This window comes from Bactrocera dorsalis, chromosome 4 (assembly GCF_023373825.1).
Source record: "Bactrocera dorsalis isolate Fly_Bdor chromosome 4, ASM2337382v1, whole genome shotgun sequence".
Taxonomy (NCBI): domain Eukaryota; kingdom Metazoa; phylum Arthropoda; class Insecta; order Diptera; family Tephritidae; genus Bactrocera; species Bactrocera dorsalis.
In genome coordinates, this window is record NC_064306.1 from 25,342,127 (window position 1) to 25,359,771 (window position 17,645).

Consider the following 17,645-nt stretch of genomic DNA (forward strand, 5'->3'; position numbering starts at 1 on the left):
TTGCCTCTGCGTGAGTCGAGCAATCGAAATACATATGTACATACTTATAAGCAAAATGTGCCAAAAATAGTTGAGTCAAAAAGATATAAATCGAAATATTGTAATGTTTCAGCAATTAGTAATGATTGTTTTAATTACGCTGTTGTAATAATGTGTACGCATAAAATATTTGATCCTTCATAGTGAAAAACACAAGCGCATACATTTCTATGAGCATCTTTAAGCTTGGTTTTGGTACAGTCACTTACAAAAGTAAAAAAAGGTGTGTTTTTTTAACTGCACAATTATTCAGAGCCTTATGATGGCACAAAAGTTTTAATTACATTCCGTTTACCTAGGCCGTATATTGACCTTGTAGAGAGAAAAGTTAATTCACCCACAATCAGAAGATAAATTAATCATTTACAAAAATAATGGAAGATGGATAAATTATAAAAACATAAATGTCGCAGTTGCATCATCATTCTTTCTTAAAAGGGGTTATAAGGGCGTCCTCGGTTAAAAGCCTTTTTCAATTTTTTTTTCTTAAGAAAAAATGAAATATTTTATTAGATTTTTTTATTGTTACAAACATACACTATTAACAAAGAAATTCTGAAATTTTAGAAAAAAAAACATTTTAAAAGCGGCCATTGCAACGCCAATTCCGTGACCCCTTGGAAGAAAATGCGTTCGCGTTGGCAGTATAACTCCTTAGAATATCAGCTAGAGGGGAAAAATACGTGTTTTAGTTAAACTCTTAATGAGAACTTGCACGAAGGAAAAAAACTGAAAATTGCAATTTTGACAAACATTTTTATCCCTCGTCCAAGTATTTCAGAATTATATCTCAAAGACCTCTGTAAAATCTCATGAAGATCGGTTGAATAGTTCTCGAGAAATCTTGCCAACGACTTCAAAAACTCAGTTTCGAGAAAAGCACGTTTAAAGACGGCGCACTTAGCCTAGCTTGGCACCCGTAACTCATGCGACCCCTTAACAAAGGGGCAATGACAGCTGTCGTCAAATTTATTATTGTCAATTTCAGTACAGTACTGCTTTAATCTTCTAGTTTGGTGAAACCGAGTCAAGAAGTAGAAAAAAAAATTAAAAGTTTAGTAATTTCGTTTTTTAGTATAAATTAAACAATTTTTTTATTGTACAAAACATTTTATAAAATTACATATCATCCATCTTGATCCAATACCTATTTACATGCAAGAGATTGATTCCACGCTAAAACATGTTTGTTCCAAAAAAAAGTTTTGTATGCCATCTAATGATCAGTTTTGGCCTCTTCTGTTTGAGTACATGACACGATTTGTCAAGCTGATCACAATAAACTTCAGAATTAATTGTGGTATTGTTGCTCAAAACAAACGATCCCCTTGAAGTCACCAAACTAACAGCATAACCTTGTTTTGTTGACTGTGGACCTTGACCAATTAACATTCTCGTAAACAACTCAGTTTTCGTCCCCAGTAACAATGCGCTTAATGCATCCTTAAAATCAAAACAAAAAAAAATATTTGTAATCAAACGTAATTACTTAGGGAACGACTCAATTGTATATAAAGGGTGATCCATTTCGGGGTTCCCTACTTATTAAAAAAAGAACACAGGAACTTCAAATTTAACGGGGAATATTATTACACTGGTCAACACTAGTGTTGGTGCCAATAAACTGTATTATTTTATTAACTTAGGACTGTATTCTGATTTCATATGTACATACCAAAAGTTTTGACTTCCTTCGTGTACTTTTCTAAAAATTTGCATTAAAAAAACGAACTTACAAAGGAAAACAACATTTATTAAATTATCATGTATACAAAAATTTTCTTTTCGACTTCGTAAAAGAGATGTATTAGGACAACAGCAGTAGTCAGCCATCTTATGCCGATCCCATCGACCTCCTCCATGGTTCTAAGGTCCTGGTGAAACCGCTCCCCTTTTTCTTCGGTATAGAATCCAAGATTTTCTGGAAATTAATCCAGATGACTGTGGAGGTAGTGCACTGTGCTGGACATATTACATCATTTACAATTAGTGAATAATTATTTGACTTAAGATTTCCAAGAAAGTTTTTAGTCAACAACGATCGAAGTGCACGCAGCTCGTTCCAAATCATTCATTGAACTTAAGGAATCAGTATTTTTAATTAATGTTCTTATCTGTGAACCATCGAAAATTCCTGCTTTTAACTTTTCTAAGCTTAGAACAGTAACTTTTCTTGATATATTTATAAAAAAACATTGTCCATTTTTATCTAGCGTTTTAACAAATTGCTTCATTGTTCCTAGTTTTATGGGCAAGGAGCCAATATAAATTTATTTCTTGAAACCAAAGGTGGGTTGATGATAATCTGCTTCCCTACCTCCATCGTGTCACGCACAGGCTCTTTTTCTGAGTGTAGATCGGAAGCGACATGTAGGGGAAAAAATTAAAAATTATTTAGCTTTACCAATTGACACTTAGTCCAAAATTGTTGACACTATCTCTGCAGCAAGTTTTTTTTTCTTTTTGGGCCAGTGTTATTATTCGGATCAGATTAACCATCCGTTGAATCCAATTTTCGATGACTTTACCGAGCATTTCGACTGGTTTTCAAGATGTTTTGCTCTAAGACCTGAATCAAAGCGGTATTGTCTGCATAGACCTTAGACATATCCCCACAGAATAAAATCTAACGATAACGACGGTAACGTTCTCATCTCTCAGAAATGCGTCTCATCGCAGAACAAAATTTGGCTCGAAAACATTGGATCTTATTGAAACTTTTCCAGAGGTCATAGAGCGATGCGAGGTCGCTTGGGTAGGTCGAGCTTCAGTTCTTTCACAAGCTGTATTTTGTACTCTTTCAATTTAAGATCTTGACGTAAAATGCTCCAAGTCATTCCATATATCAGTCCAATTTCCTGCAAAAACTGTATTTTGCTAAGTCTCAAGATAGGCCGGTTTGACATAATGAAAACTGAGCATTGATATGCAAGTCTGTCACTTCGATGAAATAAATATTGCTAATATATAGGGATATGGTACGAGAGTGTTTAGAAATTGGGAAATATTTCGACTTTTACGCTATCTGTTGATCATAGCTATGAACAGAAATAATTTAAAATTTCTACTTGAAGTCTTTTTTGTATTTATACCTAAATATTTTAAAATATTTATACTATTCTGGGATATTAATTTCGCCAATTTGCAATAGCAATTAAAAGCTCTGAATTAATATATGTTTTTTCGCATATAAATTCCAGGTACAAAGACCACTTTAAAAATATATGAAATCAAACAATTTCGAAAAGATACGGAATAGCGAATTTCTGTAGCTTTCAGCTTGCCTACTCCAAATATAATTTTTTTTAATATTGTAGCTATAAAATCAAATTAAAATGTCCTTTGTTGCGTATTTTTAGGCGCGCGAACATTCTGAAATGGATGAAAAAGCTGACGATTGTTCTCATCTGCTTCATCGGTGTAGCGCTCATAACCTACGTTATCATCAGCCTCTGCTTTAGCGGTAAGTACACTCAAAAATAAAATTTTTACATTCCATTTGTTTAAATTTCGATTCATTGCGCTTAATGTAAACTATAAAGTAGACTATTTGAAGAGCGCCAAAGATTAAAAGAAACGTAATTTCGTCGCGCTTTTGCACTACACAAATTAACACCAACCTTATTTACTGATAATTTGCATTGCATATTTTTTCTCTTTCATTCTCCCAACTCTTTCGTTCTAAATAAATGCACACCACCTACAAAACAAATATACCACCACCAACTCCACCACCCCTCTTCACTTAACAGATTGGTCTAAAACGTCAAATGCACAAAGCAACAACACAAGCATCAACAATGATACATCCTTCACTCTTCCATCCACCTATAATTCTTCTCTCTCGCCAGATGATGACAGCAGCAGCAGTAGTAGTAGTAGTAAAAATGGCGCGCTGGCGTCGAACTCAACAAGTGAAGGAAATGGCAGCCTATTAGCCACTGTGGCCACCACAACGGCGGCCACCATCGCGACAGCTGGTTTCGGTGACTCAGCGGCACAGCCCACTAACACATACACCGCCACCACAACTGGCGCGGCACCAACAACTACAACAGTCGATTCTGTGCCCGGCACACCGCAAACAACCGCCAGCACAGCTGCGTCCGGCGCAACAACAGCAAAAAGTAGCCCCGCGCAGCCGACGAGAAAGGCGCTGGTGCTTAAGGACTCGCCGCCCTTGATAAACGACAAATTCGAATCGAAATTGGGCGTTTATGAGCAGGCGGCTGTTTGCTCAGACCGCGAAGTTTGCAGCGAAATTGGCAGGTGAGTGACAAAGTCCATACCCCACTTAAGAAGCAAAATATAAAACAAATCTTTATTGATCGCAAACTTACTTGATATCAAAACTAAATTAAATATCATACTTAGCTCATTGATAGACAGTTGTGATGAAAAGTTGAGGCGTATTCTGCTCATAAGGAAACGGTTACGAGCTGTGAGCATGCAACCCGATAGCGTTATCGAAAAGTAGGCCATTAAATGTATTTTAAAATATGCTAGCGCAGAGCTTGGGGAAAGGAAGGCTTTTAAAATTTTATTTTCGGCAACAAAAAAATATCAGTTAAGCATTTAATGAGCTACTGAAAGTGATATGCTTGGTTATAAGCGAAAAAGCCATTGTTAATTGAGGCAGGGCAGGGCAAAGTACATTAATTGGGTACTAAATTTATATTTGTAATTATGTCGGTGGGTACGCAACCATTCTCTTCTCATTTCAAGAGTTTACCGTGAAATTATATTCCTCTTCTTCGTTACTGGCATAGACAATGCTTACGCGGTTATAGCCGAGTTAACAACAACGCGCCAATTTGAGATACCATCTGAAGCTGGTACTGATTATATAACGGCAGATTATTTTTTTCAGAATTATTCTCATTTAAAAATACGCCTGCCTGTTAGAAGTTACAATTTTAACAGAAGCTTTTTAATGGAAACTTCCTTAGGTACGGTACTAAAGTAGACCGTGACAACGAAGTGGCACTCAACCAGTCAAGAATAATAGAAATAGGGCTGCGATAGTTTGGACTTGCAACTTTTTTGGATGTATTTTAGCTCTTTTAATACTTTAATTTTTCATTCACGTGGCGGGTCTCAAACCCTGCGAACAACCCTGGGGAGAATGGTTCGCCTTCTCACTTTAGCTCGCTTTCAAACGGATGCTTTTTAGCTACTGGATACTTGGTCTAAGACTGGAAGTCATGGGCTACTTGAGTCATATGCAAAATAATCGTTTCTGGCCACTCCCAAGTGTATGGCGCTCAGAATACTTTCCTCACTTGTGTCAACTTCTAGCCCTTTAATTTTGAGTGAGGATTTAAGTATATGCGTAACTTATACCATCCCTCAGAAGTTTAAATGCAGAGAAGCTTAAATGTCATCAAGTGTTTTGAATAAACATTTTCATAACGTATAGAGTTTGTCATCTCACACACTGTCAGCCTTAACCAATAAACGGCGCTCTCTGTATTAATACATATTCGTTTTAGACTGTTAGTTAATACTACCATCTGGAACTAAATGTTATTTCTATATAACGGGTGATTTTTTTGAGGTTAGGATTTTCATGCATTAGTATTTGACAGATCACGTGGGATTTCAGACATGGTGTCAAAGAGAAAGATGCTCAGTATGCTTTGACATTTCATCATGAATAGACTTACTAACGAGCAACGCTTGCAAATCATTGAATTTTATTACCAAAATCAGTGTTCGGTTCGAAATGTGTTTTATCGACAAATTTTGTTCAGCGATGAGGCTCATTTCTGGTTGAATGGCTACGTAAATAAGCAAAATTGCCGCATTTGGGGTGAAGAGCAACCAGAAGCCGTTCAAGAACTGCCCATGCATCCCGAAAAATGCACTGTTTGGTGTGGTTTGTACGCTGGTGGAATCATTGGACCGTATTTTTTCAAAGATGCTGTTGGACGCAACGTTACGGTGAATGGCGATCGCTATCGTTCGATGCTAACAAACTTTTTGTTGCCAAAAATGGAAGAACTGAACTTGGTTGACATGTGGTTTCAACAAGATGGCGCTACATGCCACACAGCTCGCGATTCTATGGCCATTTTGAGGGAAAACTTCGGACAACAATTCATCTCAAGAAATGGACCCGTAAGTTGGCCACCAAGATCATGCGATTTAACGCCTTTAGACTATTTTTTGTGGGGCTACGTCAAGTCTAAAGTCTACAGAAATAAGCCAGCAACTATTCCAGCTTTGGAAGACAACATTTCCGAAGAAATTCGGGCTATTCCGGCCGAAATGCTCGAAAAAGTTGCCCAAAATTGGACTTTCCGAATGGACCACCTAAGACGCAGCCGCGGTCAACATTTAAATGAAATTATCTTCAAAAAGTAAATGTCATGAACCAATCTAACGTTTCAAATAAAGAACCGATGAGATTTTGCAAATTTTATGCGTTTTTTTTTTTTAAAAAAAGGTTATCAAGCTCTTAAAAAATCACCCTTTACAAATGTACACTGAAACAGTACTTGGTGCTTTAGCCGAATTATAACTTAATCTCATACCAATTAATAACTATCGATATACTCGTATTACTAGTAGACTATTTTTGAACGTTTACTCAATCCCTTAGTAGTTGCAATTACAAGGCCCAGCACACTAATAAATTCCAGTATCCTGCTAGGTGCTATTGAGAGGATATGGTCTCTATTCACATACAAATGTAGATCCAAGAGAGTTTCCGGCTCCATGTCATAGCACCGGCTGTTAGCACAAGATTCTATATCCACGTTGAATAGGTGCTTCTTGAGCCGTTCACTATGCTACTGGAAATTTACGTAAAGCAACGTAATTCTTTCACAAGACACTAAGCGAGAGCATTGAGTTTCATTTATAGCGGATTAATTAAAAAAACGTATGTAAGGCAGGGCTAAGTTCGAGTGTAACCGAACACTTTATACGCTTGCAACTTGTAACGGGTGATTTTTTTGAGGTTAGGATTTTCATGCATTAGTATTTGACAGATCACGTGGGATTTCAGACATGGTGTCAAAGGGAAAGATGCTCAGTATGCTTTGACATTTCATCATGAATAGACTTACTAACGAGCAACGCTTGCAAATCATTGAATTTTATTACCAAAATCAGTGTTCGGTTCTTTTCTTTTTTATCGACAAATTTTGTTCAGCGATGAGGCTCATTTCTGGTTGAATGGCTACGTAAATAAGCAAAATTGCCGCATTTGGGGTGAAGAGCAACCAGAAGCCGTTCAAGAACTGCCCATGCATCCCGAAAAATGCACTGTTTGGTGTGGTTTGTACGCTGGTGGAATCATTGGACCGTATTTTTTCAAAGATGCTGTTGGACGCAACGTTACGGTGAATGGCGATCGCTATCGTTCGATGCTAACAAACTTTTTGTTGCCAAAAATGGAAGAACTGAACTTGGTTGACATGTGGTTTCAACAAGATGGCGCTACATGCCACACAGCTCGCGATTCTATGGCCATTTTGAGGGAAAACTTCGGACAACAATTCATCTCAAGAAATGGACCCGTAAGTTGGCCACCAAGATCATGCGATTTAACGCCTTTAGACTATTTTTTGTGGGGCTACGTCAAGTCTAAAGTCTACAGAAATAAGCCAGCAACTATTCCAGCTTTGGAAGACAACATTTCCGAAGAAATTCGGGCTATTCCGGCCGAAATGCTCGAAAAAGTTGCCCAAAATTGGACTTTCCGAATGGACCACCTAAGACGCAGCCGCGGTCAACATTTAAATGAAATTATCTTCAAAAAGTAAATGTCATGAACCAATCTAACGTTTCAAATAAAGAACCGATGAGATTTTGCAAATTTTATGCGTTTTTTTTTTTAAAAAAGTTATCAAGCTCTTAAAAAATCACCCTTTACAATAGATAAGATACGATTTTGGAAATTTTTGGTCATAAGACCATCTTAAGGTGCCTGGTTTGCATGCTGTAAAATGAAAGAATCAGATGGAGTTTTAATTTCATCCATGCTTTATTGGAAGGCGTGGTTGTAGTGTGATTTCACTCACTTTCGCACTGGTGCATAAGAATGTCAAGATAATATTATATAGATGGTTGATATCGTCTTAATTGGTTATTGCTTCTATAAAGTCCTCTCGTACCACCTCAGATGTAAAATTTAATGTCTACGGCGTATTTATTTATTAATTTATCGTACTTTTAGTAGTTTGGTTAAAAAAGGTTATGATGGGAGTAGGCACAGTTATCATCAGTTATGTGCTTTTTCTCAAATTTTGGGTCTACAAGTGTTCCTTGCTACTGCGATCCCCTGTGCCAAGTTGCAGTTTTTTGTCTTAATTTAATTTATTACGCCCATCTAAGAATTCGGTCTCTCTCTTTTGCCAAAGAACCCGTGTACCAAGTTTAATTATCATATCTCAACTTGTCTCGTCATCCTGATCATTTTCATAGTATAGCTTTATATCTACTGCGATTAGTTTTAGGTTATACAAACAACCGTTAGGTGAACAAAACTATTACACTCCTTAGTAACATGTTGCAAGAGTACTATAAGATATGTTCATAAGTAAATGCAGCTGCTTTTATCGCTTAGACTCAGTTACTAAGATTTCTTTTTTGTGCTTTACATAGTCACATGCTCGATCAAAAGGGTAGCGCTGTGGATGCCGCTATCGCCACATTACTGTGTAACGGAATACTCACTATGCACAGCATGGGTATCGGCGGCGGCATGCTTATGAACATATTTTTGAAGGACACGCAACACGCTTACTCTATCGACGCCCGAGAAGTTGCGCCGTTCGCAGCGTTCCAAGAGATGTTCGATGGCAAACTGGAACTGTCGTTGAATGGAGGTCTTTCCATTGCTGTACCTGGAGAACTGATGGGCTATCATCGGGCGCACGAACGCTTTGGCAAGTTGCCATGGAAAACGCTGGTCGAACCATCGGTTAAATTGTGTCATGAAGGCTTCTATTTGACACATCATCAATGGAACGCCTTAAACTACCGCTGGCATCACATGAAGAACAACACGGTGTTGACGTAAGTAACAAATACGAGAAAAGATCTAACTTGTTTAATGCCTACCTATGTATGTATACTTATATTTTATAGCGATGTTTTCGTTAACGCCACCACTGGGCAGCTGTTTCCAGTCGGCACCAAAATAAAACCGCAAAAAGTGCTTTGCTCAACTTATGAGCTTCTAGCAGAAAATGGACCACTTGACTTCTATAATGGCACCTTAGCGCAGCTGGTTGTGGAGGACCTCAAAGATCTGGGCAGCACTGTGACAGCGTACGATCTGGAATCCTACTCCGCCGACATGGTCAGTTCAATAACAATGCAATTGGGCGATGATATACTCTATGCGGTTCCACCAATTAGTAGCGGTACTGTTGTAGCCAATGTCTTAAGCATATTGGAAGGTTTTAATTTAACCAAAGCTGATTTTGTTGGCGCCGAAAACCAAGCCAAGACGTTACATCGCTTCGCAGAGGCATTAAAGTATGGTTTTGCAAAACGTTGGGAGCTGGGAGATTTGCGCTTCAATGATGTCCGTGAGGTATGTATTTACTCGGGTAATGCCGATTTTGTCTCTAATGTGGATTTACTAAGATAGACAATCTGCTGGGCATTATTCCTGCAATGTGTATATTTTTTTGTTCATTAATGAACTCTAACTTCTTTCTCTGGCTCAACAGCTGGTTAGTCGCCTCACAAATCCCGAGTATGGAATGAGCATACGCGAAAAGATAAACGATGACAAAGTACACAAGGCGGTCTTCGATTATGGCGCACAATTTATGGGCGAAGATGATGCAGGCACCTCACATACAGTCGTTCTGGCGCCCAACGGAGATGCAGTCTCGGTGACAAGTTCCGTTAACGAATAGTCAGTATTATGCAATGCAGCTTTCGAAGGTTTTTTGAGTAGTTTCTTTCTAATTTGCTTCCAGTTTTGGTGCCAGTCAGGCGGGGCGACGTACCGGTATCGTGTTCAACAGCGCCATGAATGATTTCTCTGTGGAAGGCACATCTAATAGTTTTGGTCTGCCGGCGGCACCGAGTAATTTTATTGATGCCCGCAAGCGACCCATGTCGTCGATGTCGCCCATGATTTTGGCCGATCGTAAAGGTAACGTGCGTTTAGCGTTCGGCGCTGCTGGCGGCTCGAAGATCATATCGAGTGTTGTTGAGGTAGCGGCGCGCTATTTGTGGTTCGGACAGGATATAAAATCGGCTATTGACGCACCCCGCATCCATCATCAACTCGTGCCCAATGTGCTGCAATACGAATTTGGCCGATTTAGTGAAGTAAGTGATATTAGGTAACAGTAAAATTTAATAATAATGGACTGTAAAATATTCGCAGGAGATCTTAACGCTGCTAAAGGAGAAAGGACATGAGTTGAAACCTTTCAAGGATGTTGGTTCCGTTGTGTGCGCCATCGCGCAAAATGATACCGCGATATATGCGAACGCGGACTACCGAAAGCGGGGCGGCGTCGCTGGCTTTTGAGACCACCACCGTTAATTCTCAACGTTTTTATAGCATAAGTGTGCGCTAAGTCCAAAATAAAAAAAGATACGAGATTATTTATTATCTACAACCGAGTCAATGAACCAAGTTTACACATACACGAACTGCAAATTCGAAACAATCGCCGCAGCCATTTTTAAGCTGTATATTTTAATATTTGCATATACATACATACATATATGTACGAGTATGCATAATAGCAGTAGGTAATTCTTATACAAAAACATAACAAAAACAAGAAAGATTAGCACTCGATTACTGCAATCCGAGCTTAAAACATTTTGGACACTTTGTACATTGTAGTATTGGATTTGTATTTGTAATTTGTATTTTTTTAAGTATTATTCTTAGCATTATTTCATATCATGTGCATACATACCTAAATACATACCAATCTATTACATACTATATACACGATTACCGATTACCGAGATATTGCTGAATTTAAAACACAAATATAGCTAATCAATGCAGGAAAGCGTATTTATCTAGATATTGAAGCAGTATTGCTGTAAGCCACCTTGTAAAATGCATTGTTTTCAAAAAACTTTAATAAAATAAATAGACGAAAAACTTTAACTTCTACAAATTTATAATCAAATATATTTTATAAATTGAATTTAAGCAGCAAAAAAGGAGGGCCAGATCCCTCTGCAAGAGAGTTTTCTTTGGGGCGTAATTTAAATTGTAAGGGTGATTAAAACGCAAGCACACTAATTGTTAAGAAACTACAAAATCTTTTTGTGAAGTAAAATCGATACAATTAAGTTTTCAATATAACTTCAGTAAAAAGTCCTCCACGACTTCTTTTGCAGGAACGCGACTTCGATGCACGATATTTTTGAGTACTTTTCCCACTAAATCAAGTTGTACCATATATCATGAATCAACACTGAATTCTAAAGCTTCAAAAGAGTCTCTTTTATTGCTAAAGTCCAATGACTTCAAATAACCCCGCAAGAAGTTGTCTAATGATGTCAAATCACAACTTCTTGAAGGCCATTCAATGTTACAATTCTTGAAATAATCGAATCTCCAAACTTTTCCCACAATAATTCGGTTGTTGTACGTGCTGTGTGACGCCGTCTTGTTGCAATCAGATGTTGTCACGATCAACTTCTTCCAATTGCTCTCCATTGACAGTAACGGTCACCAGCTTAATTTCGAAATAAGTACGGACCGGTGATTCCACCAGATCAAAAAATACAACCATTCTGTCAATTTGACAAACATTCGTCGCACTTGGTTCGCGACTTGGCAACCACGTCACTGTTGACAGTCATAACTTCGAAGTTGTAGATAAATTCGTCTATTTTGGAACCAGCATTAACACCAACAACAACGTCAGCCTATAAATCCAACGCAGAATAACTCTTGTCAACAGGCGCTATTTCGGACTGAGTAGGTGATTGAGAAGTAAAGACCTCTCTCGACGAACAAAGACCAAATTATACCAGTCACTCATCATCCCCGCCCTGCTATATGGTGCTAAGGCGTGGACAATGACAAAGATTCTACGAAAGATTTATGGTCTTTGGCGCATTGGCAACATCATACCGCATTCGATGGAACGATGAACTTTACCATATATACAGTGGCGGATCCAGAGGGGGGAAATGGGGAAATTTCCATCCCCAAGGGCCAAATGGCAAATTAATAATTCTACTACTCTGAAAAAATATATAAAACAGCGGAAATATAATCCAGAAATTTTCCATTTTCTTACAAAAATTAGTAACTGGAAAAATAAGGAAACAGCGGGAAAAGCAACGATACTCATCGCAGCCGTGTACAAGTTTGAATTTATAATTGAGCTTTTTCGCCTATGTAATATTCTATATTTAACTTATTCACTCAACATGATTCTTTAGAAAGAATCGATCGATCTGGCAAAGGCATCAAATATGGTAGATATGCTGCTTTTAACGTTCCGAAATCGAAGACGGAAAGCTGAGGACTCCATACATTTATTCAGACACGAATGACAACAGAACTGAAAATTGACGAAGAAAAACTAAGGATCTGCGGCCGACAAACAAAACGCGAAAATTTCTGCGTGAGAACTTCCGAAGAAATCTACAAGGTCTCAGTGTTTCATTGGATACAATCAGCGAAAATTTGAAGACGCGCTATTCAGAGAAGTATTGAATGGATTTCAACTGAGTTGCTGTTTCCAGAAAAAGTATGTGCTTTGAAAACCAAAGATATGGAAAATATTATTAACTGCTTGATAGATAGATTCAAAGGACTTTTGGATAACGACAATAAAGCTCAAAGGTGAACTTGATCACTGGCACTGACATTGAGGACAGAAGTAAAAGCCAAAAGGCAACAAGTTACCGACTACTGTATTGGAAACATTGACGATTGATCGGATTGACGTTGCTGCACACGCATCATGCCATTGAAGTCACTACAGAAGACGTTCTCAAAAGATTCTCAAAACTTGGCCCACATTGTAACTTAGTAGAATTTTATATTAGATGGTCGATATCAAATTATGATATTAAACTGTATAGAGACTACTATATTTAATATAGTTATCTTCATGTTTCAAGTAATTTAACACCACCAATATTTAGCCCTTCTTTTCTTGCTAAATATACAATGAATCGAAAAGAGAAAGAATAAATAAATAAAATAAAATTTAAGGAGAATTTTGGTATTTTAATTCGTCAGCACTAGCATAAAACTTCAAGTAGGATCAATTTTAGTAGAAATATTCTATAGACTAATGATTTAAAGATTAAATGAAACTCTTTTAAATTTTAACACTTTTTATAAAATTGGTGGAACTGAAATTCTGATGTTCAGAAATTTCTAATTCATCTATCTTGGTAATGGAATACGAGTAGGTAATCTGATAGATCAGATTCATATTTTCCAAATCAAAACAAGTTACAAACAGGCTTTAGAGTATTGTTTAGATAATTTAATTTGTGAGATGTGCAATATCAGGTCTCAGTCTCCCATTTAGAAACAGGGGTTATTGGTAAAAATAGCAATTTTATTCTGTCAACTTTCTCCGAAGGTAAAAATGGGTGGAAACTAATAAATATAGTTCTTCGATTCAACGTTCTTAAAAAATACTTAGATTCGAAACTGAACTTGTTTGTATTATCTGAAATAATGATCAAAAACTCAGCTGCTAATTTTCGTAGTTTTTACCCAATGTTAAATGTTTTCGATTTTAACAATATTATCTTCGCTTACTCTGCTCGATTATTGAGCCGTAATATTCCAAAATACTAAAAGTACGAAAACTGTCAATATTGACAGAAATGTAAAATTTGACTTAAACAAAAACAAAGCAGGTTGCCAAGGAAAAAAGAACTAGCGACATGTGGAAACTCTTATCCAAAAATGGTCCAATATTTAGCTTAACAATTTTCCATAAGTTTTGGTTGGATTCAGATCTGCTGGTTGCGCTGGCCAAGCCATAACGCTAACACCATGATCTGTAAATTATTTTTTGCAAAACCCGAAGTATATTTCGGTTCGCTTTCTTTTTGGAATTGTCTTGATGCAAGGCGAATTCCATTCAGCATAAACTTTGATCTTATTTAAAATTTTATATATGTATGTATATATGGCGGTGCATGTGTTCTTATATCCAAAAACCAGTCCCACACCACAATATGAGAACCAGCCTTAAACCATTATATTGCGACCACAGGGTTTTAAGGACTTAGCCGTGTAGCGGACGCACATCTCTTTGCTTTTTGGACGGCAGACTCACGTTCAACCATCATTTTCTATCACAATAATTTTGCATACAGGCCTTAAAATGTCGAACCTCTATTTTTTAAGCTCCACTCTAATTAATACATATGTAGGTCGTTTTGCAAATTGCGATTGCATCTATGCCCTTCTCTCAAAATTGGCACTTTTATGTGCTACAGAAATTTTTCAGAATCAAAGATCTTACAATATTTTGATCGACAAGGAAGAGATGGTGATTTCTTCAGGAAAAAGTCTAACAACTACGCTAGTATAACTTAGGAACTATTTTTGCTTTCAAAATTATGCAACTGAAGAAATGTCCTCTTCGCAAATTCTGCAGATAATTGTGCTTGCTAGTGAATATTTCATTATCTTTCTGAAGATATACTTCTCGATAAAATTTGAAATGGATCGTTCGATGCAATTAAGACAAAGAATCCGTTTATCGATTTCGAACATGACCAGCAGTTTGGCTTTGGTGAAAATCGTCGGCCAATGCGCATGTCCTAGCTGTCAGGACGTTTTCCGAAACTTGACATTTGGCGCTCATGAAATGGCCATAAAGTAAATATTGCTGCATAGAAAGTATTTATTGAGTTATTGCGCAACCTTTTCGATATCACGTTGTAGTGATGAATTTAATTCACGGCGGTGTAATTGTACTAAGCGCTGTAGTGTTTTTATTCTACAAACTCTCTAAGCAACGGAATTCTTCGCTGCAAAGTAGCCAATTATTGCGACCGCCGAATCCGGAAACGCCGCAGCCACCCTCATTCTCACCGCTACACGTGTTCGAAAACGGTGCGGTCTGCTCTGACAGCGATGTCTGCAGTAGAATTGGCAGGTAATTTCACGTGCATCCATAAATATATATGTATGTGTATGTGTAGAAAGTGTTTAAAATAAATTTCCAATACAGAGATGTCATGCAAAAGTCGGGTGGCAGCGCGGTTGACGCCGCCATCGCGACGCTTTTCTGCAATGGACTGCTTGCTATGCAGAGCATGGGGCTCGGTGGCGGTGTACTCATCAATATTTACTCAAGCAGCGAACAGCGAGGCTACAGCATACTGAGCAGAGAACGCGCACCACTAGAATTCCGATTGCCGGAGGGAAATGTAAGCACAATTTTCCAGTCGGCTTTGGGTATTGCGGTGCCTGCTGAAGTTGCCGGCTATGCGGTGGCCCATCAACATTTTGGAAAGTTACCCTGGCGGCAACTGGTGGAACCGACAACAAGACTCTGCCGCCAAGGCTATACACTCACCAAGCACCAACGGGACTCCGTGTATATCAATGGCAATCTGCTTAAGGAAAATGAAGTTTTGCGCAAAATGTTCGTAGATCCGGAAACAGGGCAAGTTTATAGGACGGGCGCGCACGTACATCCACCGGATGTCCTTTGTCGCACTTATGAAGCGCTGGCGCGTGACGGACCCAGTGATTTTTATAATGGCTATCTTATGGAAAAAGTAGTGAAAGATTTGCGCGATTTAGGTAGTCCCATCAGTGAAGTGGATCTGAGCAATCTGACGGCAGAGCTGACGTTCTCACCCAATGTTACATTAGGTCCGTATACGCTACATTTCACACCACCGCCCGGTAGTGGTTATGTCGTGGGTTTTGTGATGAAGATTTTGCAGAAATTTAGTAAGAAATTCGCTAAGGAAAATGACATCGATGCCAGCGGGATACATCATATAGTTGAGGCGCTGAAATTTGGTTTCGTTCAACGTTGGAATCTGGACGTAGAGATGCAAGAAGAGGTACGAGGGATATTGTTGCTCACTTGAGTAGTTGTTACATGTACATATATTGCTTCTCCATATTTCGCAGGAGCTGACAAATCTTACAAACTCCTCATATGCACGTCATTTAGCTTATCTGATAGACGAAGAGCGTACTTTTAGGGATGCTACAAGTTATGGCGCCAGCGAGTCTCTCGTTACACGTGTAGAGCATGGAACAGCACATATATCGGTTATGGCTTCGAATGGTGATGCCGTCGCCGCAACAAGTTCCATCAACTTTTAGTAAGTCAGCGCCACTATAACTGAAATAAATTTAAGAATAACAAAAATTAACATAACCTAACATAGCTTTGGCAGTGGCAAGATTGGTGCACGCACTGGTATTCTCTTCAATAACGCCTTGTCGGACTTCACCATCGAAGGCCTTCAAAATTACTTCGATTTACCGAATATGCCGTATAAGAATCGCATTAAGCCCGGTGCTTCGCCAATGTCTTCAATGAGTCCCATTATCGTTACCGATCAGCATGGCGTAGTGCGTTTGGTGACTGGCGCCGCCGGCGGCACGAAAATCATATCGGTTTTGGTACATATTTTGGTTCGCATACTCTGGCTGGAGCAGAATATTAAACAGGCCATTGACGCACCTCGTTTCCATCATCAACTAGAACCGAATATTCTTGAATATGAGTATGGGATCTTGCAAAATGTGGTTAAGGCTTTGGAAGCCAAGGGGCACCGAACGAAACGTTATCGGGAGCGTGGTTCGGCCGTTTGTGGCATTGAAAGAGTTACGGGCCAAATTTTTGGTAATGCCGACTATCGTAAAGAAGGCGATGTTCGCGGTTTTTAAGGACGAAGTACTTTGAATGTGAGCTCTACAGTTTAATATCGATAAAATGTGATAATAGTGAAAGACAAAATCGTAAAAAAAGAAAGTATTACGCTTATAAAAAAATCGTGTTTAGAATACAAATATGAAACAAAAGTACTATAGTATAATACTATTTGCTTATCCAAATTATATGATAAAATAATACTTAGTGACTTGTTGAAATTTATTACGCTACTTTATTTAAATATCATAAATTATACAAATACAATATTACTGATTTCAAGCTCAAATACAGTGCCGAAAACTAAAAACCCTCCATAAAATTTAAACAAGATCTTATCTTAAATAAACTATAGTCTGCGACATAAAGTTCAGAATGCAACAATAGTCAGTCACATTTGTTATTTCTATCAAATCAGCCTACATGTTCTTAGTCTCTTCTTCTTCTTTCCTGGCGTATACAGCGCTTACGCGGTTATAGTCGAGTCAACAATAGCGCGCCAGTCATTTCTTCTCTTCGCTACGTGGCGCCTATTGGATATTCCAAGCGAAGCCAGGTCCTTCCAACGGAGTGGAGGTCTTCCTCTTCCTCTGCTTCCCGCGGCGGGTACTGCGTTGAACACTTTCAGAACCGGAGTGTTTTCATCCATCCGGACAACATGACCTAGCCAGCGTAACCGCTGTCTCTTAATTCGCTGAACTATGTCAATGTCGTCGTATATCTCGTACAGCTCATCGTTCCATCGAATGCGATATTCGCCGTGGCCAA

The 17,645-nt window shown here is 38.3% G+C and overlaps 2 protein-coding genes across 5 annotated transcripts in view; both read left to right on the plus strand.

Annotated features, from left to right (window-relative positions):
* The window catches only part of LOC105221880 (scoloptoxin SSD14), a 48,074-nt gene extending 36,918 nt beyond the window's left edge, over positions 1 to 11,156 (plus strand). For 3 of the 4 annotated variants that reach the window (XM_049455985.1, XM_049455986.1, XM_049455987.1), the window contains 7 exons: positions 3,399 to 3,502; positions 3,792 to 4,308; positions 8,653 to 9,066; positions 9,139 to 9,589; positions 9,729 to 9,919; positions 9,984 to 10,341; positions 10,400 to 11,156. In XM_049455985.1, the coding sequence (XP_049311942.1) occupies positions 3,399 to 3,502; positions 3,792 to 4,308; positions 8,653 to 9,066; positions 9,139 to 9,589; positions 9,729 to 9,919; positions 9,984 to 10,341; positions 10,400 to 10,546 (2,182 nt within the window). In that variant the 3' untranslated portion in view covers positions 10,547 to 11,156. The remainder of the gene's footprint in view (positions 1 to 3,398; positions 3,503 to 3,791; positions 4,309 to 8,652; positions 9,067 to 9,138; positions 9,590 to 9,728; positions 9,920 to 9,983; positions 10,342 to 10,399) is intronic. The other variant, XM_049455988.1, reaches the window with a different exon arrangement.
* A 3,677-nt stretch (positions 11,157 to 14,833) lies between these two features.
* On the plus strand, positions 14,834 to 17,264 carry LOC105221878 (glutathione hydrolase 1 proenzyme). Its single transcript, XM_011199015.4, has 4 exons — positions 14,834 to 15,134; positions 15,210 to 16,056; positions 16,127 to 16,323; positions 16,390 to 17,264. Exons 1-4 carry the CDS (start codon positions 14,923 to 14,925, stop codon positions 16,892 to 16,894), a joined length of 1,761 nt encoding a protein of 586 aa, XP_011197317.2. The 5' UTR covers positions 14,834 to 14,922; the 3' UTR covers positions 16,895 to 17,264.
* The last annotated feature ends 381 nt before the right edge of the window (positions 17,265 to 17,645 follow it).